Source organism: Giraffa tippelskirchi, chromosome 2, assembly GCF_054371585.1.
Source record: "Giraffa tippelskirchi isolate mGirTip1 chromosome 2, T2T-mGirTip1v1.2.pri, whole genome shotgun sequence".
Lineage (NCBI taxonomy): Eukaryota > Metazoa > Chordata > Mammalia > Artiodactyla > Giraffidae > Giraffa > Giraffa tippelskirchi.
In genome coordinates this window covers 98082404-98107021 of record NC_137276.1, presented here as the reverse complement: position 1 = coordinate 98107021, position 24618 = coordinate 98082404, and the positions used below count along the sequence as shown (strand labels likewise).

Sequence of the window (24618 nt, the reverse complement as noted above, 5' to 3'; positions counted from 1 at the left end):
ACATTAATTTGAATATCATTTTAAGGGCTCCCCTGGTGGGTCAGAGGTAAAGAAATCCACCTGCTAATGCAGGAGATGCAGGTTTAATCCCTGGGTTGGAATGATCCCCTGGAGAAGGAAATAGCAACCCACTTCAGTATTCCTGCCTGAAAAATCCCACAGACAGAGAAGCCTGCAGGCTACAGTCTATGAGGTCGCAAGAGTCGGACACGACTTGGCAACTCAACAACGATGATTTGCAAATTGTACAAGCTAAGTGAAAAGTAAGGATTACCTCTTGCCCTCATTCCATCACTGATTTTCTTTTCACCAGTTATGTTAATCATGAGCTACCCAGCACCTTTAAAGGACTTACCCCCTACACATCTTTTGTGTCCTGTGATGAGGTTTTAGACTATGCCTAATCCTGAGAACTGAAAACGGGCTAGAAAACACAAAAACTATCACTTATTAATTCATAATTCTACTACCACTGAGTTCCTAAGAACTTCCGCCATGTAGACTCATATTACCTATTGGATTGCCCAACCATTCCTCAACAAAGATATTTGAAATTTTAATCTACTATTGAAGATGTCTATCAGCAAACTTGTTTCATGCACTCAATTAAGTATCCTAATACTCAAAAGCTTCCCAAAGGGTTCTCTTTACACTTCATGAGGAAGGCAGCTCCAATGATACGAGGAAGGAAGAAAAAGTTCATGGGCTTCCTAGAACCAAATGTTAACCATATACTTACTGTATGTCCCTAAGGAAACTCCTTCCTGCAAAATTAAGAAATTATCAAATAACACTTCTTAAATGGTAAAAATACATCTTGCCCTAGAAAGTAAAATGGAGGGGCAATTTGCATCAAGAGGAAATGTGTCACTTACTGGTAGACCATACCGTAAAAACTGGGAGTATTTGGGAAGAAGTTTAACTTGCTTAGCTTACATCCAGTTTCATACTCATGCACAAAAAGACTTGCCCAAAAGTACACACCTTCAGACCTTAAAAATTGATAGTTCATGACAAAAAGTTTTCTCACTGCACTGACTTGAAGTCTTAATCAGCAATATATCACAGGAATTACCTTCCTTTATATAATGCAAGTTGTCTTGTAACTAAATGAATTTGATATCATGTGCCCTAATACTAAATGATGCTATATTGACCCTAAAAATAATAAAGATTAAATTTCATTTCTACTCCTCACCGTAATGAAAGTTACTAATTCCTTTTTTACTCTCCATCTCCTTAACTTTTCCCATCCCCAACTAAGATACTTATAATCTGAGATTTAAGATTTAGTTTTAGATTACCATAATAGTCATTCTGGGAATTTCTGAGAATACGTAACTGTAACTGTTGGCAAGTAATTTACTAAGATATTCAATACCAAAATTTTTTAATGCTCTTAAATTTGTGACACTCTTTATTACAGTAGTTTCAAAAGCAGGGAATAGTAAAACTAGCCTTCAAATACCTATCACACAGATTCAATAATTATCTAGATTATGCCACATTTGGTTCATCTACATCTTTTGATCTTTAAGTATTTCAAAGCAAATTCCACCAAGTCTCATCTCTATGTATCAGTATAAATCACTACAAAGTACATTTTCTTAAGTAATCAGAATGTTATTATCACACCAAACAAAATTAATTATTTAAATAAATATAATAAATAAAATGAAAATCAAATTTAGGTTTAACTTGAGGGAAAAAATTTTAAAAACCTAGAAGAGGGCTTTAATTCTGGCATTAAAAAAAAAAACATTTCAGAAGTTGTATTTTCTCAGTAAACATATTTATGGCTTTTGGGGTAGTCGTAAAATGTTCCTTCTATTAAACAGATTTAACATAGATCATTCAAATTGCTACTTTTGCAGTATTAATATACTAAAGCTAAGATGTGTTGCCATGCCCTACCTCTGCCAAGCACCACTGCCAGCATCAAGAACAACAAAGCAGCCTAAGTTTGAGAAAAAGGCCCACAGCACCAAAATAAATAAGCAAACTATATAACTAGGTCTCAAATCAGCTTGCCCCTTTCTCTGTACAAGGAATAGGCACAACTCCTTAGTATAAGAAGCAAGCAAGGATATGATTAGTCTTGGCAAACTCTTCTAAATTCATAAGTGATACCAAGTTTGAACAAAGCCAGTGGTAATTCATTCACTTCAGAATACCATTGGTAAAAGTGTACCATACTATAAAAGTTACTTTCCTTTTTGTTCCATCCCAAAACATGTTCAAATAATGCATTTTTTTTTCTGGTGGCTCGGATGGTAAATAATCTGCCTGCAATGCCAGGTTCAATCCCTGGGTCGGGAAGATCCTCTGGAAAGGGAACAGCAACCCACTCCATTATTCTTGCCTGGAGAATTCTACCAACAGAGGAGCCTGGCAGGCTACAGTCCATGGGGTCGCAAAGTTGGACACAACTGAGCGACTAACACACACACACACACAAAAATAATTTTTTTCCATCCTTTCATTACATTATTACGTGACTTTTTCAACATTTACTTGAATATTTCTCATAAACATGAAAAAGTGGTAGATGTTAAATCCTTCAAAGTTGACAAATCTGTTACAAATCAAAAGAAGTTTTTAAAGTTCATCAGTGTTGGAAATCAAGTTCCTAGACATTCAAACCCTTAGGAGAGATGTTAGAGTGTGGAAAGTTTATCAGGCAAGGAAGGAAGGGGCAGAAGAACAAATCAGGCTGGGATCTATCACAACAAAGGCCTCAGACCGACCCCACAGCTCTCAAGCTGAGATGGCTCTTCAAGGTTGTCCTGGCAAGAGAGCAAGGTCTTTAATTGACTAGTCTTTGGATGCAAGATACTCCAAGGAAGGGAATGTGAGTGTGGGTGAGTGTCTCTCTTCAGCCAGCAGCAATTCCCAGGGAGATCTGACAACGCCAGTAACTAAGAAAATGAAATCCTTCAGTCCTAAATGGGGATTTGGCTAGTGTGTACATGACAACCACTACACTAGTAATTTTAGCCGTCCCAATCTGATTAATTTTGAGTTGAAAAAAAAAAGTGTATGATTTCTGCCTTTAAAAATGACTAGCCTATTTCTTAAAGTTATAAAGTGATTAAATATCTAAGATCTAACTCCAAAATTTGATGATGCTAAGATTTTACGGCAAGGTCGATAGTATATCAGAAGAAGTCTTACATTTGAGTACCACTGTTGAAAGGATAGGGATATTAGGGTTCTATTTTGTATAATGAAATTTTCTATACAAGTTTCAAAATAAAACTCAATGAAAAAAAAAAAAACTCAATGAAAGCTTGCATATTTTCACTTGCCCCAATTTTTTCATGATTTCAAACTTACCAGATTTACATATTTAAATATTCTCCCTCTCCCCCCACTGCCCATCCTACTCACACCCACTCCAAACAACATACCGCCTTAGTTGGACCCTCATCATTTCTCATCCTGAATACTGCAAGGGTTCTCTATAGCATATCTTCCTGACTTAACTTCACCTACTTCCATCAGTTCATTTTCCATACTACCACCAAGTGACATTTCTAAAACACAAATCTGATGATCTTTCTTCTTTACAAAATACTTCACAAAGGAACAACTAAAAACACCTTCAAGCAACCTTTAAAACCCAAAGTCTTTGGAATGACATATGGCCTTTAAGAATCTAGCCCCTACTCACCTTTTTCCCAAATATTTTGTACCACTGAGCTTTCTCCACAAACTCCATACTCAATTCTCACCTGGCCATTTTAAAACAAGCAATGCTTGCTTACTCATACCTCTGTGATTTGCTCTTCCTATAAAGACCTTCTTCGTTCCTTGCACGGTAAACTGTTTACTCTATAAGACATGACTCAACTATGACCTCCAAGAGGAACCTTTCCTTAATTGCTGCCCCTCAGTTTGTTCAAAAAGGAGTTTGCACATCCTATTATAGCACTTATCACATTATACAGTCACCATTCACTAGGTCTCACTTACTCAAGGCCAGAAACTTATTTATCTCTGTATCTTTAAGCCAGTGTTGGCACATAAGCCAGCACCTAATAAATGTTCAATGAATGAATCATAAAAATAAGCACATTACAGTTGGGAATGACCTTGGAAATCAACTTGTTCCATGGCCTCATTTTAACCAAGATGGACTTCCATACAATTACATAGCTAGTTACTAGCAAAGAAAAATAGAAGCTTAATCTATTGATTCCCAATCTTAGTATTCTTTCTACTTAACAGGCAGCATCCCTACATCTGCTATTAAGTCCATGGCATCCACTGAGACAATTTTTGTTTTCACTTATCAAAAAGAGTAATTACTGAAATTGGGCCACAGCAGAATCAACAACCACAAGATGTAAAACATTTTGAGGGAATGAGATACAAGACAGGAACGGGTACTGGAAGTAAGGAACAGTGAATGAGACAGGAAGAGTGAATGAAACAAAGGGGAGAATGGATGACCAATAATAGTTTGGTGGGGGTGAGGAAATCTTTACTGCATAGAAACTGGAGCTACAAGAGTCCTGCCTGGATTCTCTTATACACCAAGCTCTATTTTTAAAGTTAATCTTAAATGTTTTAAGTGAACATACATGATAATATAAAGCATTGTATTATCTCCTCTGTGAAGACAGCCCAACAAAAAAACCCCAGACTACACATCAGTCTATGAATTTACAGCATGAGAAATCTTAACTAAAGACTATGTGTATATATATTAATGTTCTATGTACATAACATTAAGTATATAAAATAAGTAAATATGTACATATTAAACTCTTAAGATTAGGATGAGCTGGTTTTTGTAAGCAATGCCACTTTCAAAAGTATTATAATTCATCTACAAAAGTGAAGCTAGTAGTAGCACTAAATTGACGCTAATGGACCCCAGTACATACATACGCCCTATTCTTCCTGTGGTGTGAGAATAACTCTGCTGACTCTGAGTTACAGCCATTCAGCCTAGATTCAATCTCCAACAGCACTATCAAGGCACATACACACTGGGCGAGTTCCCAGCCTCAGCACCATCCCGAGACACCGCCCCACCATGCAGGTTAGGCGGAGGAGGAAGCGTGTGAGCTAAAGCGCAAAAGGAGATAAGGCAGAGGCCAGGTGAACCTGTACATCCGAAGCCAGAGGCAGAAGCGAGGGAAACCGTGGGCCACGGACACTCGTATGAACTGCTGGACTGCGTGCCTACCGTCTAGACCTTGTCTCAGTGTATCTGGAGCACTATAGCCATTCTGATCGCCGAGACCACCTTTCAGAGACCCACCTTGCTTGTAACAAAGCAGTCCCTTTGGGTCCTTTGCCCTGAACCTGTGACATTATGGACTAGTTCTGTACTCAGTTGTGGCTAAATGTAACTTGTATAAAATAAATCATCTCTTTTACTGTCTTAGCTGAAGAGAAAAAAAAAGGCTGGGAAAATTTACTTCTCCTACTGGTGTCAATAACCTTTGCATAATCAAGCAAAGGTCAATAATCTTTGCATAATTCAACCTACTGATCTAAGTATCCCCATTTTTCACCTCTTCCAAATGAAGAATTAATTGTTTAGGCTTTCTTCAATTAAGCAGTAACTTCTAAGGCCCAGCTCTGTGCCAAGCACTGTGTATTTAATAAAGAATACTTGGACCTTTCTACATCACTGAATTACAGCACCAAAATTACACCCCAAAATTAAAGATGTAAGGTATGTTTTGAAACAATATTAAGAGATCTCCTAGATAGATAAACACATGGGATTAATAATCTGGATTCAGTTAAGAACAAAAATTACAATACCATAAAAAGATCCTATGTATCACTTAGCAAATGGGCACAGATGAATTAACTTTGAGACAATTTAAACTGTTCTTTTTAAAACTTGTTACTAGTCTTATAAAACCTGTGCCCAATATGCTTTTTTCAAACATATGTTGAAGTCTAAACCTCTTACAAATCTTTTCATTAGGCAAAATTCATCAGTATGAGCACCACTATGAAGAATAATAAGCACAAATCAAAGAGAAATGAATGAGATTAGAGAACCTTCTTAAGAAGACAACTCCATTTTCCTCTTGGCAGAGCTTGCTAATCCAGGTCTGTTTTTCTTCTTTAAATTTTTGATTAAGCAGCACTTAAAACATGTTCTTTTAAAGTTTTGCATAAATTTACTTTAGTAATAAACTAAAAAACAAGTTTAAAAAAAGAGCAAATACATGCCTCAAAAAGTCAAATCCAAACAAATTAAAATTTCAAAGAAATTATTATTCTTTAATTAAATATTCAAGCAGCTATGCCCCAAACCACCATTAGCCCCTGACCATCTAGATTTCACACACCTGTAAACTTTTCTTTAAAATATCTAGCACAAACATCCATAATTTCACAGTATGGTAGAAAAAGGTGCATTTTAAAATAAGGGAGTATGATGATAGATATGCATCGATCACTAAAAATGATGACACAGAGAGATGTATTTTGAGTGCTTGATCAAGTAATTAAAGTTCACTACATCACTTGAAATAAGTAAGCACTACTTTACTGAGAGATCAGTGACAGCTAATTATGTACACCAGAGGAGAGGCGGTGGTGGGGGAGAGTGGTGAAAAAAAAAAAAAAGACACAAAATCTGCATTTCCAGTTTTGGAAAAAGGATTATAACTAGTCTGCTGAGTAATGAAAAATGCAAATCAACTGTTAAATACTGCAATTTTAAAAGTATGAACGTTACTCAAGCCAACCTGTTTACTGAACATCTGAATAATTAAACTTCAGAGCTTCTTTAACTTTTATGTCTTTAGTCAATGTAAAACTATGAAAAATATTTCCTGATCCTCTTGGTGATGTCAGTAGTTGATAACAAGGTAAGTAGGCTTCACCAGTCAACTACCATTATAAACTAAAAGACCAAACACTCATCATAAATTATTAAATGGATGCTATATAAACCACAGCATAGTCATAAACTCAAGTCATGCCTCATTTCACATTCTAGTAAGAAATTAAAAGAATGCCAGACACCATTTATCTTATAATTATGTAGGGGAGACTTTTATAGAGTGTTTTGTGGTTACAGAGCACTTTTGTAATATTCTGTTATTTTCATAGTTTAGGAAAGCCATGATGATCTCTCATTAAATTATTAGCAGTAAGATAAAGCAGGCTAGTCAGGCACAATTGATTCATAACTGAACAACCAAACATTAACTGAATAAATCAATATAAAGCTAGATCCAAATTTCCCAAACTGGTGTTTCATTATACCAGAATGCAGTAATAGGTTTGCTTTAATACCCTCCTGGAAAGGCATCCCAAAATCTACAGTAGTGTCTTAAAACTGAAAACTGTCAAGAAACTTGCTCACTTAATATTGTCGTTTAGTCGCTTAGTTGTGTCCAATTCTTTGTGACCCCATGGACTGTAGTCTGCCAAGCTCCTCTGTCCATGCGATTTCCCTGGCAAGAATACTGGAGTGGGTTGCCATTTTCTTCTCTAAGAAATGGATCTTCCCAACCCAGGAATCGAACCCACATCTTCCACGTCTCCTGCATTGGCAGGTGGATTCTTTACCACTGAGCCACCAGGGAAGCCCTTGCTTAATACGGCATTACCTAAATTTATTGGCACATACATATTTTTAAAAGTACACCTATAAAACCTCACATAAGGAGAATTCAAAGACAGCAGTACTCTTATTCAGAGATTAGTATTAGAATTATGTAGATGGCCTTCTCCAGATTGACTCAATACTGCCCAGGAATATGTATTTTGAATAAGCTTCCTAACAAATTCTGATCCATAACCAGGATTAAAGATACTTTACCTTTTTTGCCTTGATGCCATCTTTCACAGGAACAAGAACCTGGACAATTTTCTCATCAGTTAAGAAATGTGATTAAATGGTTTCAAAAAAGAAAATTTTAAAATCAGAGTATTATCAAAGATTATACTATGAGTTCATTTTAATAAAACATAAATTTTGACTTCCTACTGACAAGGACTACATCTTGATTTATTTAAATTATGTAAGAAAATGCATTTTGGCAATGTATCTTTTTTATTGTTGGCCCGCACCACACAGCACGTGGGTTCTTAGTTCCCCAACCTGCACCCTGCAGTAGAAGCCCAACAGAAGCACAGCGTCCTAACCACTGGACTGCCAAGGACACCCCCCCAATATCTATTTTCAAATGACTCATTTGTAGACTCACGAATGTTAAAAACAGGCTAAAATTTAATACGTTATACAAGGACAAAACTGTAAATGTGACTTGGTATTTGGAATTCATCTTTCACTAGAAAAACTTTTAGTGTTCTATTACTAAATGATAAAGTGTTTGGTATATACAAACACTTCAAGTAACACAGCAAGCGTAGTCTTTATTCTCTAAAAATAAAAGGCCAAATATATATATCCTGGAGTAGGAAATGTCAACCCACTCCAGCATTCTCGCCTGGAGAATCCCATGGACAGAAGAGCCTGGCGGGCTACAGTCCATGGGGTTGCAAAGAGCTGGACACGACTGAAGCAACTGAAAATATATATACAAATATATCACTATTTTTTCTTGCTAATATTTCTTTTTGGATAATCACCTATACCCTGTTAATACACAGGATATTAACAGAACACAGACAATTTACAGAGAGAGGCAATAATAATCATGAGCCAGATACTTAAAATCATCAGCATTTTTGTGTTCCTTGTTACCTAGTATTTCTGTAGCAACTTAATTTTCTTAATGTTTCTTGTCCCTAATCAATGGTCCATTAAGTGGATATACAAAGAACTCAAAAAACTAAAACAATATTACTAAGAATTAATAAAACATTAACACATGACTAAGGAGTAGAACATCCAACATTCACTGGATCATCAAAAAAGCAAGAGAGTTCCAGAAAAATATCTATTTCTGTTTAATTGTCTATGCCAAAGCCTTTGATTGTGTGGAGCACAACAAACTCTGGAAAATTCTTAAAGAGATGGGAATACCAGACCACTTGACCTGCCTCTTGAGAAATGAGTATGCAGATCAGGAAGCAAAAGTTAGAACTGGACATGGAACAGACTGGTTCCAAATAGGAAAAAGAGTGCGTCAAAGCTGTATATTGTCATCCTGCTTATTTAACTTATATGCAGAGTACATCATGAGAAATGTTGGGCTGGAGGAAGCACAAGCTGGAATCAAGATTGCTAGGAGAAATATCAATAACCTCAGATATGCAGATGATACCACCCTTATGGCAGAAAGTGAAGAAGAACTAAAGAGTCTCTTGATGAAAGTGAAAGAGGAGAGTTAAAAAGTTGGCTTAAAGCTCAACATTCAGAAAACTTAAGATCATGACATCTGGTCCCATCACTTCATGGGCAATAGACAGGGAAACCGTGGAAACAGTGACAGACTATTTTCTTGGGCTCCAAAATCACTGCAGATGGTGACTGCAGCCATGAAATGAAAAGACGCTTACTCCTTGGAAGAAAAGTTATGACCAACCTAGACAGCATATTAAAAAGCAGAGACATTACTTTGCCAACAAAGATCCATCTAGTCAAAGCTATGGTTTTTCCAGTAGTCATGTATGGATGTGAGAGTTGGACTAAAAAGAAAGCTGAGCGCCAAAGAATTGATGCTTTTGCACTGTAGTATTGGAGAAGACTCCTGAGAGTCCCTTGGACTGTAAGGAAATCCAACCAGTCCATCCTAAAGGAGATCAGTCTTGAATATTCATTGGAAGGACTGACGCTGAAGCTGAAACTCCAATACTTTGGCCACCTGATGCGAAGAACTGACTCATTGGAAAAGACTCTGATGCTGGGAAAGATTGAAGGCAGGAAGAGAAGGGGATGAGAGAGGATGAGATGATTGGATGGCATCACCAACTCAATGGACATGAGTTTGAGTAAACTCCAGGAGTTGGCGATGGAGAGGGAGGCCTGGCATGCTGCAGTCCATGGGGTCACAAAGAGTCAGACAAAACTGAGCAACTAAACTGAACTGAACTAGTACAACAATTTAAAACCCTCACAACAGATAGAAGGATTTGGCAAAATTACTCACTAGTATGTCACACGCTTTGGTTCAGTATTCATTTGACATCTCAAATTGCCTAATTTCAAAGGAAGAAAAATAGTTATTTTCCCTTTTCTTAAATAATGGAAACCTTTTACTACATGAGGTCTTCCCAGATGGCTCAGTGGTAAAGAATCAGACTGCCAATCAGGAGACCTAGGTTCGATCCCTGGATTGGGAAGATCCCCTGGAGAAGGGACCAGCTAGCCACTCCAGCATTTTGGCCTGGAGAATTCCATGGACTATATAGTCCATGGGATCGCAAAGAGTCGGACACAACCGTGCAACTTTCACTTCACTTCACTACATGAATACTGTGAAACACCTGCTTGAACCCAATTCACTAACACTGATTTGGGAAAATTGTTTTTTAAGTCTATAGTGGTGAGCTCCAGTGATCTGTTCATAATGTTTTAAGGACTCAATGCTTTAAAACTTGAGATGAAAACAGTATCTTTCCATGCTCCCACAGCTTTCAGGAATAAACCTAAGTTCTTTAGTTGTGTTAGCACTGTCCAGTAGAGCTTTTTTATTATTTTAAGATTTTTATTTTCCGTTTATTTCTTGACCACCAACAGTGTGCAGCATCTTAGTTCCCCAACCAGAGACTGAACCTGTGCTCCCGGCAGGGGCAGTGCAGTGTCTTAACCACTGGACCACCAAGTAAGTCCCAGGAGAACGGTTTTATGCATAATGATGGAAATATTTTACATGTGCAATAAGGTAGTTCTTACCTACATGTGGCTACCGAGCACCTAAGATAAAGCTAAGTATAACTAAAGAACTGCATTTAAAATTGTCACAGCAGCTAATGGCTGCTGTATGGGACAACATGGGTTCAAAATATAATCTGATTCTGCTTCCAGACAAAATGGAATAATCAGACTTACTCTCCCAACTGAAACAAAAACTGGACAAAACAATGGTTTTCACACATATTGTCCAATGGATTCCACAGAATAGTGACCCCTGGATGGAGTAACAAACAACTTAAGCTGTCCCAGCTTACTGTCTGGAAATAATGTTCAGGCCACAGTACAAGGAGAGAGAACCAAGACAAGGTACAGGAGTCTCCCTGAGCTGAGAAGACAGAACTGGGATGCTAAGGCAGCTAGACTTCTCAGGGCAGAGTACACCACAGATGAGAGAGCTGCACAGTGAAAGAATACATGCTCATACATGGTGGTCCTTTTCAAATCTTCAGCTGAGTAAAAAATGATTAGCACATGTGTATGAGGAAATCACCCCAGGATGGAGAGAAAACCTCCAGAAAGGAGCAAAAAGAACAATACCTGTAACTCCAAAGCAGCAGAACAATTCTTATTCCCACCACCTTGTGTGAGGAATCACATAATTCATGAGGCATCAGAATAGTTAAAAGGTTCTTGCCTCAGTAGTGCAGAAAATCAGTCCCAAAAGGATAATTCGGTTATCCCTTAAAAAAAAAAAAACAAGCTTCAAAAGGATCAAGGGTCAAACTATCTGCCAAGTAACTTAACCTCATTCTCAAGAACAAAGCTCAAGAATAACAGAAAAACACCCACCCACAAGGTAAAATTTTACCAACAAGGTACAATTCACAGTATCTAGCATCCAATCAAAATTAACCAGCTATGGACTTGCCTGGTAGTCCTGTATTAAGATTCCATCCACACTTCCATCGAAAGGGGCACAAGGTTCAATCTCTGATAGGAGAACTAAGATCCCACATCCTGTATCCACAGCATGGCCAAAAATACATTTTTTAAAAAATTAACTAAGTATGCAAAAAGGCAGAAAAATATGACCCATGCAGAGTAGAAGAACCAAACAGCAATATAACTAGAAATGATAGATGACAGGATTTGACCAGAACACTAAAAATCAACTTGCTCTTGACCAATTATGTTATATAACTATCACATTATATATCTTAACTATATCCCATATGTTCAGAATTATTTTACGTACCTAAAAACAGAACTTCAAAATACACAAAGCAGGAAGTGATAGAAACTCCAAAGAGAAACTAAGTCCGTAATCACAGCTAGAGATAACAACATCTCTCAAAAACTTACAAAACAGAAAATCAGTAATGACAGAGAAGATCTAAACAATACCATCAACCAATTTATGAAAATGCTTTAACTGACCATAAACATTGTGAACCAATAACTATCCCAAATGCCAAACAAGATAAAGCAACAGTGATCCTTATCCAGATATGGCTTCACAAAATAATTCAAGATCCCAACATTAGAATTCTATGGTTCAAAACAGATAGGGCTATTTTGCAGAGTAAAATTTAGCTCCCTACCCCAGAGGTATTCATGAGACTGCTTGGATGAATTTTCAAGAATACTACAGAAAGGATTATTTGATGTGAAAAAAATGGCTTTACAATTTATCTTCCTTTCTGTCTAAAACTTTATAAATTCTCATTAGGAAGACTAACCTTCCATGTAAAATCTATGTAAAAACTGAACCGGCAAGCTCAAATGATATCATTAAAGGATCCCTGAGAGACTCAGAGATTCTGGTGGAAAGAATACGCCAGTCATATCTTATGTCATATCTTGAAAAAGCTGACTCATAAGCTGGACAACCAACTAATTAACTGTGGAGGGGATTCAGAAATCCATCACAAGGATACCTGAATTGGAATGGTCCCTTCTAATTTTAGAATCCCGTATTATATATGGACAGAGTCCCAAATTTCACAACAGGAGTGTATGCTGTGCTCTGTAGCTCAGTCATGTCTGACTCTTTGCAACCCCATGGACTGTAGCCTGCCAGGCTCCTCTGTTGGTAGAATTCTCCAGGCAAGAATAATGGAGTGGGTTGCATTTCCTATGGCAGGGATCTTCCTGACCCAGAATCGAACCCACATCTTCTGCACTGGCAGGCAGATTCTTTACCACTGTGCCACCTGGGAGAACAAGAGACAGAGATTTAAACTTCAAGGTGGTCTTGTCTGGTGGTCCAGTGGTTAGTTAAGAATTTGCCTTCCAAAGCAGGGAACATGGGTTCGATCCCTGGCTGGGGAACTAAGATCCCACATATAGTGGGGTAAGCCCACAAACCGAAACTACTGAGTCAACACTCTACAACCCAAGAGAAGCCACGGATACGAGAAGCCCATGCACTGCAATTCAGAATAGCCCCTGCTTGCTGCAACTAGAAAAAAGCCCTTGCAGCAATGAAGAACAAGCTCAGCCAAAAATATAATTACTTTTTTTAAAGGGCAAATGCTAATCAATAGACAAACTAAAGTCAACATACAGAAAATATGCAGGCTATAAAACTCAATAAAAATAGCTTGACAAAGCCAGATGTGTCCAGCAGAAAGGCAATGAACAAGAAAACATCTGCTAAAATATTATGGAGTCAGAACAGGGAAAAGATGAAAATGGCCAGGCATACAATAATAACGTGAAAAAAAATATCTGAATTAATTTCCTGACATGGAAACAACAAAAAGTAATCTTTAAAAGAGAAAAGACAATAACATAAACTAAACGGATAAGAAGAAAACTCAAAGGTGATGGACACAGAGAAAAATACAAATTAGAATAAGGACTCTGAAACACTATCTTTTAAAATAAAAGATAAAATTTAATCAGAACTCACAAAAACAAATCAAATCATACATTAAAATAGCCAGGTGGACTCCAAGAGAAGATAATACAATAAAGCATTAACCAATTAATGATGGTATACCATCGATGCAATGAAAACAAAGAGTGTAAAAAAAGCACTGAATGTTCACATTAATTTGAGAGAATAAAAACCATAACCCCAGGAGTCAAAAGCTATATTGTTTGTTTTGCTATACCAAAAAGTATATAAGATCATTTTAAAATCAAGTTTCCAGGAAAGGGCACAAAATTGTTTCAATTTGAGCCTTTCCTAAACACATTTCCAATAATATTTCCTCACTAGTCCTAACTCCTAGACATCATCAAATCATTACTGTTTCATCCTCCTCTTCATTCTCCCCAGGCCCACTTGGTCCTAATTCCTATCTTTTTTTTTGTTTTGCCAGTAAACAACTTAAGTCTTTTATTTGCCCAAGGCCAGCTGTTGCAGGCACTGAAGCCCCAAGACTTCCAGAAGGGATTGGGGGGGGCAGTGGGGGGGAGCCATCCTGCCTCCCAGGTGCTGCCTGCCCCATCCTGCTTCCTGCAGGAGATGGGAGAGTAGATCAAGTGTATTGCACCATCAAGTATCTCCTCAATTTTGTGTGTGTGTCAGTCGCTCAGTCGTGTCCGACTCTGCGATTCCATGGGCTGTAGCCCACCAGGCTCCTCTGTCCAAGGGATTCTCCAGGCAAGAGTACTGGAGTGGGCTGCCACTTCCTTCTCCACTAATTTCTATCTTAACTGAAACCTCTCCCAAGTACCTGACAAGCCAGGTTTTATCTGTAAAATTTAGTACTTTTATAAATTTAACGGGAGGAAATATCTCATTTTAACCCATTCACAGCGAAATATGCCTAGCCAAAAACAAAGTATACTACAGTATATATCAAAGAATTAAAATGTTATAACCATAAAGAGGACAAAATTTTCCCTTTGCATTATCTTAGGGTGTTGCCTCTTCACTCCCAACCACTATTCAGGCCTCTATAACATGGATACATATTATCCTTCCTAACTGAATTTCACCTTACTCCAATAATCAATCCTAAATTCCATCCCCAAACTAATCTTCTCTAAAATAGTTTCAATCACATCACTCTCCTACTTTAAAAATATTTCTCAAAAGTAATAGGGATTTCCAAATTCTGCTCCCCATATTGGGGGGAAGGGAGAAAATGCAGATTACAAGGCCTTGCCCACAGAGATTTCAATTCAATCAGTCTGATAACCAGGAATCTGTATTTTAACAATCTCTTTCAGTAGGTTTGATTTGGTGACCTATAGAACACACTGTGAAAAAGACAAGTCATATGGTAAATGTCAAATTCTTTAGCCTGACATCAAGGTTCCCTCCCACAGAAGGTCCCTGAGTTACCACTATGGGTCACAGATACGCTCTCCTACAAGGACTCATTAGAAATAAACTTGATTTTTTGCATCCTGAACAAGCCAAATGTTCTCTCTTATGTCTTGTTGAAAATGTTCACTTTTCACCATTCCTCTTAGCCCAGCTCAAGCCCCAAACTTCCTTGATCTCACTGCTGCTGCTGAGTCTCTAAGTCATGTCCCCTACTCTTTGAGACCCCAAGGACTGTAGCCCGCCAGGCTCCTCTGTCCATGGGATTTCCCAAGCAAGAATAATGAAGTGGGTTGCCATTTCCTTCTCCAGCTGATCTTCCTAACCCAGGGATCTTCCCTTCTGAAGAAGGGAATGGCTACCCACTCCAGTACAACTTGCCTGGAGAATTTCATGGACAGAGAAACCTGGCAGGCTACAGTCCATGGGTCGCAAAGAGTCAGACACAACTGAGTGACTAACACTTTCACTTTTCTCCAGGGGATCTTCCTGACCCAGGGATGAAACCTGCATCTCCTGCTTGGCAGGTGGATTCTTTACCACTGAGCCACCTGGGAAATCCTTAGATCCCACTAGACTGAAACAATTTCTGCTGCCTAATTCTACAGTACCATACTGTTTCTGCCCTGAACCATTACTGCATTTTCAGTAGTATTTATCATATGACAAAGGAGTGTGAATCAAAGCTATTCTCACTCAGCATCCCTTTCCCTAAGGCAATTTCACTGTACATAAACATAATCCGCCTGCAGTGCGGGAGACCTGGGTTCGATCCCTGGGTCGGGAAGATCCCCTGGAGAACGGAATGGCAACCCACTCCAGTATTCTTGCCTGGAGAATTCCATGGACAGAGGAGCCTGGCAGGTTATAGTCCATGGGGTCCCAAAGAGTTGGACACAATTGAGAGACTTTCACTTTTCAAACATAACCAAGTAGGAACTAACATTTTAGAAATAATTTTAGAATACTAAAACGGCAAACTGTAAAAAGGAGATTTTTCTTAGGAAAAGAGACCAACAGTTAAATATATCTAAAATAAGAGTATCTGCCAAAACATAATACTACATAATTTTCTTCCTTTGGCTTCCCCAATGGCTCAGTGGTAAAGAATCTGCCTGCAGTGCAGGAGACGTGGGTTCGATCCCTGGGTTGGGAAGATCCCTTGGAGGAGGAAATTGCAACCTGCTTCAGTATTCTTGCCTGAAAAATCCCATGGAGAAAGGAGCCTGGCGGACTACAATCGAAAAAGTTGTAAAAAGTTACATGGGTGACTGAGCAAAGAATTCTTCCCAGATCAAAGAGGCAAACTTAAGTTCCAAGAAAAAATTGGTAAACCAAATTCTGCTTTAACCCCAATCAGGGTTGCCCAAACTTTGACCCAAACAGCTATTCAAAAACAAGTTGGGGGCAGGGGGGACATGACTACTCTATTAATTTCTGAGGTTTTTACATGTGTGACAAAATTAACTTATGAGTATTCTATTATAATGCTTGAGACTTGGTATAAGTGCCTCTAACACACAATAATTGCTGGTTTACTTATCTGTCTTCCCCATATCACTGAGGAACATATGGTTGGGGCTATGTGTCTTAATTCATCTTTTATTCCAGCACTGAGAACATCACAACTGATTAAAGATATCAATTTTATAAGCAAAATAAAAGATTTTCAAGATTTAAAAAAAGTTCTCCAAAGATGATATACAACTGCCAGTAAGTATAAGCAAAAATCACCAATCTACAGAGAAATACAAATCACAATGTGAGATCATCTCACACCCATCAGGATGGCTACCATTAAAAAAAAAAAAATCAACAACATTACAGGAAATACAAGTGTTGGCAAAGACATGGAGAAACTAACTGGAAACCCTGTTTTGCTGGTAGAATTCTAAAACGGTACAACCACTTTGGAAAACAGTATGGAGTTCCTCAAAAAATAAAAACAGAAATACCACGCAATTCAGCAATCCTACTTCTAGGTATATATACACCAAAAAGAATTGAAAGCAGTGTCTCCAAGAGTTGTTTACACACTCATGTTCCTTGAAGATGTTATGCCAAGCAAAATAAGCCAAAAAAAAGACAAATATAAGACTATATAATTCTACTTATATAAGGAATCAGTGACAGCAGTCAAATTCAGAAAGACAGAAAGTACAACAGTGGTTACAAGGGATTGGGGGGAAGAAAGAAAATGGTAGCTGCTTGTTAGGCATAGATTTGCAAGACCAAAAAAGTTGTGGAAACCTGTTTCACAACAATGTAAACATATTCAACACTACTGAACTATACATTTAAAAATTGTTAACAGTCTTCCCTCATGGTGTAGTGATTAAGAAACCACCTGCCAATGCAGAGGACACAAGTTTGATCACCAGTCTGAGAAGATTCCACGTGTCTTGGAGCAACTAAGCCCACACGCCACAACTACTGAAGTCCACTCACCTATAGCCCATTCTCCACAAGAGAAGACACCTCAATGAGAAGCCTGCACATCTCAATGAAGACTAGCCCCTACTCACCACAAATAAAGTCATGAGAAGCAACAAAGATCCAACACACCAAACATTAACTTTTAAAAGAAAGGTTAAGGTGGTTAAGTTTTATATTTATATTATGTGCTTACAATAAAAAAATTTTACTACAGTGATTTTAGGTACAAGAAAAATATATCAAATGAACTCACACTTGAAACAAATATAAATATAAAACATTAGTATAGGGACTTTCCTGGTAGTCCAGTGGCAAATCATGCTCCCAATGCAGGAGGCCGAGGTTCGATCCCTGGTCAGGGAACTAGATCCCACAGGCCACAACTAAAGATCTCGCATGTCTCAACAAAGACGGAAGATCCTACCGGGCTGCAACTAAGACTCTGCACAGCCAAATAAATTAATTAAAATTTTTAAAGTTAGTGTAATGCTTACATTATACAAATGGCTTTTAATTCAGCCACTGTCTAAAAGATAGTTTAAAATAAGTCACTCCAGGCTACATATTCAAACTTCATTTTAGAAGATTCTTGCTATTTATAAATTGTTTACTCAGTCAAAGGACAAAGCATTTCTGCTTCAAGAATCAGAATTCCAGAACTGAAAGAGATTCTTGAGATCATCTACTGCACTAATTCCAACGCGGTCCCACAAACAATGCCAAAATGAGACAAATAAGGAAAATGAAAGTCGTCTTTCATAAAGTTAAATCTATTTAATTTTAAGGCATATACTTTATTCTAAGAGCACATCCTTCCTACTTTGAACCTTGCTCTATTTAACAGTAATTTCAACCATTCAACAATACTCGTTGAGCCAGTAACTGTTAGGTGCAGGGCTACAGAGGTGACCAAGACCAGCAAGAGTCTCGCCCTCAGGGAACCACCTACCTTGCAATGCAATGTGAGAGTAACAGTAGAAAGAAAAGATAGGGCTTGGTTTTTAAGACCGTAACATTCAAAACAAAAAGTTGGTCAGCCTAAGTGAGTGGTACTATTCTCCAGCCCCTTTCTATTTTATAAATGAGAAACTGGATATCCAAAAGTTTCACAACTATTCAGTAAAAGTCAAAACCATTTCATTTCTAGAATTTAAAACATCAGGGAAATATTCACATCCCTGAGTAGTGATGTGACCATGATTAATTTACAGGACTCCAAATATGTCAGAGAGTAATATTTTTCCACATATCTTGTCCTTCCAGTTCTAACAGTATTTGATTCTAACATATCAAACTTATTACACCATTTGAGGACTTAAAAGCTTAACAAAAAACTTAAAATCCTTAGAACTTATGAAGTCTCATGCCATCAAAAGTAAATTCTACATACTTCAAGATAAATGACAAAATAATAAAGCTCAACATTTATAACAAGGGAAAAAAACTGACACAAAATTAGTACCTGCAGTAATACTGTCTGGTCACTGTTTCAGTGGCCTAGAAACAACAATAACTCTCTGGAGCATTGCTATCCCATTCACCAGAAGCTTCAGAAAGTTTAAACATACAAAGCAACTGAAAAACAAGCAGTGATAATCAGCTTATTAACATTTCAAAGAACAAGGATAACAAAACCTGTAGTTCCAGTGAATACTCAAGGTTTCACAATATTCACAAGGGCTTCCCTTGTGGCTCAGCTGGTAAAAAATCCACCTGCAATGCCAGAGAACTGGGTTTGATCCCTGGGTTGGGAAGATTTCCTGGAGAAGGGAAAGGCTACCCACTCAAGTATTCTGGCCTGGAGAATTCCATGGACTGTATAGCCCATGGGGCCGCAAAGAGTCGGACACGACTAAGCAACTTTCACTCACTCACAATATCTGAACTGACAGTTCAATCTCTCACTTCCCCCTACCTTTCTCTACCTCTCTGCAACAGTAGGATACTAAGCCAGACAGCAACTCCACACACTTGTTCTCATGGGTTCAAAAGGCTTTTCCCCCTTAAAAATAAACTCACATATAACACAGATTTGGAGAAACAAAACTTAAAGAAGGCATAACTATCCTGTTCTGTACATAGAGGATATTTAGGCGAAAAGTTAAAATAACTTGCCTAGACAGTAAGTAGCAAAGCTAGGATTTGTACCTAACTGCAAAGTTCATAGACCTTTTTTACCTCCCCACCTCCTCTCACTTCATTCCTCTGAGTCTGTCATAAACACCTACATGCAAGTCACTGGATAGGAAAGAATGAGGCAGAAGGAACACAAAAATGTATAAAAACTTAGTATTTACCCTAAGATAGAATAATTTTATATAAAAACTGCATTACAAGAGTTAAAAGTGCCTATGATTAGAACAACGAATTCACTGAGGAGGGAGTTAGACAATACAGAATAGAAACATATTTTAGGTAGAAAGAACTTCAGAATGCAAAGGTGGGGAAAAGAGGAGAAAGTCATAAAGTATGTACGTTTGAAAAGACAAAAACATTAAACTGACTGAAATTACATATAAGAGGGCAGTTGAATACAAAGCTGAAAAGGTAGGACTGGGTCAGACACTGAAGGACCTATTGAAACAAACTTCCTACTTAAAGCACCAAGAGAATTAAACTTAGTTTTTACATATCTGTTTATCCTTATTAAGTAAGATTGCATATGACCTGTTAATTGAAATAACTATTTTTCAGCTAAGAAGAAAGGGTCTAGAATAGTATCTGGTACAAAGATGAAAAATGTTGGATCTGAATTCAAATAACAGATTTTTTTTCCCATCTCTTGATAACCACAGACTTATATCCAAAGAGATAAGGGGAAAAAACTGAACCTACACCTATAATGCTGAAATTTTATGCCAGCTACTTAATTATAAAGGCAAAGTAGAACCCACAAATCTCTTCCATAGAATGATGGGAAAGAGACCTTTGAAGAAAAAGGAATAATTACCAAGCCCCAATGTCAGAAAAATTCCTTTTTGAGTTGTCAATCTGGTTTTCAAAATAGATTATAATGTAGCTTTAATAACATTGTTTAAAATCCAGGTTAGACTCTAGAAAATGTTCAATTAGACCACACCTGTCCTGAAGCTACTGATAAGAACCAAGCACCTACACTATTCAAAACTACCATTTCCTTCTTAGAGAGCTAATTCCCTCTATCTTGTAAAAAGGAGACCTACCAGATATTGAAGTGTTATCTGGATTATGACATCACTCTTTATTGCAGGCCGGGATGGGCTGGCTTATGCACTCTACATTTCCACAGTAGCAATCCCCACCCCCAGAAAAGTTTGTGTAAAAAGTTGTTACAGCAGGCCCATCTCCTCATTCCACGAACTATCAAAAGCTGTGAAGGCATAAAAAAAAAGTACTCCATACAAAAAAGAGAGGGAGAATGAGGTGGGATAGAACGCTGAAATCAAGCAAATCCTTATATTTGTAAAATATGAGCAGAAAGAAAACTGTGAATCTAGCCCAAAGCTTTCATTTCACACGTTAAGAAACTGAGGTCCGGGGGCAGTTAACTGATTCACCCAGAGCAACCGTTTCTCTATAAAGATTAAGTCTCCGTTACCAGTCAGCGTAGCACTTAATCACATTCGAACACTGTTACTTAAATGTCTATGAGAATAAATTAAGTACCTGACGTGCAAAAAAAAAAAAAAAAAACCTCTTCACCTTTTCTGCACCCTCCTCAGTGCTTTGCCCCAGAGCTATACAGAAAAAGTTGAATCTCAGATGAATACTATTTCTCCCTTCAGCCACTACAGTCGCAAAATTTGTCTTTAAGTGAAAGCCTGAAACGACTGAATTTCTCAAATTCTGACGAAACAAGTGGATCAACAAAACCTCAGAAGTTTTGGAGAAATAAGAATGTGGAGTATTACTATTTTGTTTTGGTTTTGCCAGTTGCCCTTTCCTTTATATTAAAGTTTTCAGTCTAGGTGTGTTTTGAAAAATAAATTTCAATCACTTCGATAATAATCACAAGTTACTACCATTTTTGAAACACGAATGTTAGACAACTTCATCTCTCAAAAATAACTTGGAAAATATCCTGTCCAGCACGAACTAATACTTCTTGAACAAAAACACCTAAAATCACTTTCTAGCAAGCCACGATATAGTAAAGCCAAAGAAAAAGTAATCCTGTAAAAAACCCCACCAGCTAAAAAGCACTTAGTACCATCAGTCTACCCTGGATCATCGTTTACCGTCAAGCTGTCAAACTATTAGAAGAACCTGGGGGGAAAAGTTCCACACCGAGTTCACCCGCTATACCATCACCCACACCTAACACGTTTGGAGAAATGCAAACACGCCACATGTACAGTGTTTATACCAGGTTTAACCAAGGTAGGTGTTTTGCCAGTTCTGATATCGAAAGCGTCAAAAAAAATTTTTTTTAAGGCAGCAGCATGCATGATTTCCCCTTTTTGAGGGGGGAAAAAAAAAAGACAACAAAAACCCACCACCAGAAATGGTACAGAACTGACTTAAGGCGAATTAAATAATTTTGAACACTGAGGCCGCCGTACAGGGCGGTTTAGAAGGTTCTGTCTCAAATGCCGGGCAAAAGTCCTCTGGCGAGTTTCAAAACTAAAGACCTTGCACTACCGTACAAATAACAAAAGCTTAATACAAACTACCCGGCCGTCAAACCGTTCCTGTTACCATCGCCCAGAGTTTTTCTTTTTTTTTTTTAAATCAGCATTGAAAAGGGAACAATAAAAGGCGTCTCACCGCAAACGCAGCACGAGAGGGACTGTCGGAAGTAAGGCAAGAGCCTGTTAATCTCTGTAAACGCCTTGGGGTCTCCGGGGTCGTAGTTGAGCACTAGGCGGCTCGCGGAAATGTAGAGAGCAGTAGCATTCACCGGGTTCATTGCAGACGCTTCGACACTGTTGGCTCCCGGGTGAAAAGAAATTCCGGATCCAACTTTGTAAGCAGCCAGGGAACAACGGCGAGTTTGTAACAATTCGGAGGAAATCGGGGCAGAACCACTGGCCAAAGTAGTAACCAAAATCCGTACAAGTTTGTGGAGCTGAAGCAATCCTCCCACACATGGGGCCCTGGCGCCCCTCCTCCGTCCCTGAGACTTGCAGACCGAGTAGAAAAAAATATAAAAAAGACCGAGCAAGAAACCAGCGTTCGAGTTCGTCCCGGGCGGCCGCGGGGCGCAGAACGCGGCGGAGGCGGCGCTCAGTCTAGCCCCGCGGCTCGGCGGGCGGCCTGCGCTCGAGCTGCATCCCTGGACGCGGAGGCACCTCCTGTGGTCGAGCTGGGCGGGCGCGGCAGCAGGCCCCGGCCCGGTCCGAGGGGCGGGCACGCTTCTCACGGGTTGCGGGGCCCTTACTCCATCACAGCGCCCGGCGCGGAGGCAGCGGCGACGGCAAGGACGGCGGCGCGGGCGTCGGCTTCCTGGATCTAGTGCACCGAGCCGCGGCGGCGGAGAACGTTGCTGCTGCGGCTGGCGGAAACCGCCGCCGCTCTCTCCATATCGGACGCGGGGTCCGGACTGAGCCTGGCTCTCCGCCCCGGCGGTTAGAGCCCGGCTGTTCCCTGAGGTGGCGAAGCGGGTAGGGGAGGCCCCCGCCCGAGAGGGGAGGGCCAGGGAGGAAGTGCGCGGGCCGGTGGCGGCGGGAGGGGGCGGGGAGCAGGCCCGGCCGGGCCGCGGCGGCGCCCCTCGCTCCTCAGTCGCTCACTCCGAGGTCACCAGGCGCAAGCGCCGCCCCCTCACTGCCCGGCCATCTTCTCCGCGCCACACACACGGACACCTCCTCCGCCAAGCACCACGGCCGCCACCGCCCACGACGCCCGGCCGGCCGCGGCGGAGGCAAGCGCTCACACCGACAGGCCCCGCCGCCGCCCAGCGCACACAGCAAGGCCCCGCCGCAGGCCCCTCCCCCCGTGCCTCGCCGCCCTCACCCCGACTCCACGCGCCACTCTAGCTCGGTAGGGCCCGGGCTGCTGCGGTCTTAATGGATCCCGCGGGCTGTGCGGTGCCTCAGGCCCTGCCGGCGACGACGACCGTTACCCCAACGGGCAAAGCCACTGTCATCCCCGAGACTCCCCCGCCGCCGTCGTCGCTAGTGCTCGCACGCATGCGCAGACCACATTCTCACCCCTCCCCCCGCCCTTTCCTTTCCCTTCGCTTCCCTTTTCCCCTGCTTCTCCTCTAAGAGCCCCCTCCACACCCTCCCAGAGCTACCGGCTCGCTCAGCGCATGCGCATTCCACTACCCAACTCCGCCGCCTTTCGCCCTTAACGCGTGCGCTTTGAGCGCCCACCCAGAAAACCGGATAAACACATCAGCCCGCTCACACCAGCCCCTCCCCGCTGCCAACCCACCCTGAGCTCACTGCGCATGCCTGACTCTCCACTTTCCTGCTCCCTGTACTGTGTGTGCTCCTGGTGCTCTCCTCGCCCCTCCCCCATGCGCTCTCAAATTCCCTCTTAGGCGTGTGGGCTGTGGTGAAACGTTCGTTAGTTGACCCATCCTTCCCCAGTGTGGGTTGTAGGCTTCTCGCACTACACGGCTTCCTCGGTGTCCGCCAACGCGGAGCCCCGGCTGGGTCGCGCCATGTGACGCTCCGCCCTGGCCCCACGCGGCCTCTCCTCGCCCGGGCTGACCGCGAGGTGAGGAGAAAGCTCCGCACCGCCCCAAGCCCCGCCCTCGCGGCCTTTCTCCTGGAACCGAGCTTCCAGACGGCCGAAAGGGCGCTGCCGCCGCTCCCCTGCACCCGCCCGGCTCAGAAGGGAGGTGGCGAGCGACGTGGCTGCGCTCCCAGCGGGCGTTCGGGCGGCGTGGGCTCTTTTGGGGCTGCGGCTCGCGTCGACGGCAGCCTGAGGCCTCTAAGGCCGGAGCAGGCCGTCTGAAGCGGTGGTGCCCGCTCTCACCTCCTACTCTACCCGTCAGAGCGGGCTCTTTCTCGAGTGCTTGGAGAACGACGGACGTGAGCAGCCCAGCCTTCCAGGGCACCAAGCTCTCCACAGGAATCCAATTTAACAACAAAACGAAATCTCTTTCTGTCCTTTAATAGACCTCGCCCTCTGTATGAACAGATAAAGAACCCATGGTCCTGCTTTAGAACCCAAATCCTTGAAAGTATTACCTGTTTTTCGAAGTAAGTTTTGACCTCCTGTT

General features: G+C 40.5%; 1 protein-coding gene across 3 annotated transcripts in view; it reads right to left on the bottom strand.

The window, feature by feature from the left end:
- Window positions 1-24225, bottom strand: part of MSL2 (MSL complex subunit 2) — a 32071-nt gene extending 7846 nt beyond the window's left edge. Inside the window, exon 1 of one of the 3 annotated variants that reach the window (XM_081569691.1) lies at window positions 23855-24225. In XM_081569691.1, the coding sequence (XP_081425817.1) occupies window positions 23855-23909 (55 nt within the window). In that variant the 5' untranslated portion in view covers window positions 23910-24225. Of the gene's footprint in view, window positions 1-22214; window positions 23560-23854 lie in introns of those variants that run through there. The other 2 variants (XM_081569690.1, XM_081569692.1) reach the window with 2 other exon arrangements.
- Window positions 24226-24618: the final 393 nt, after the last annotated feature.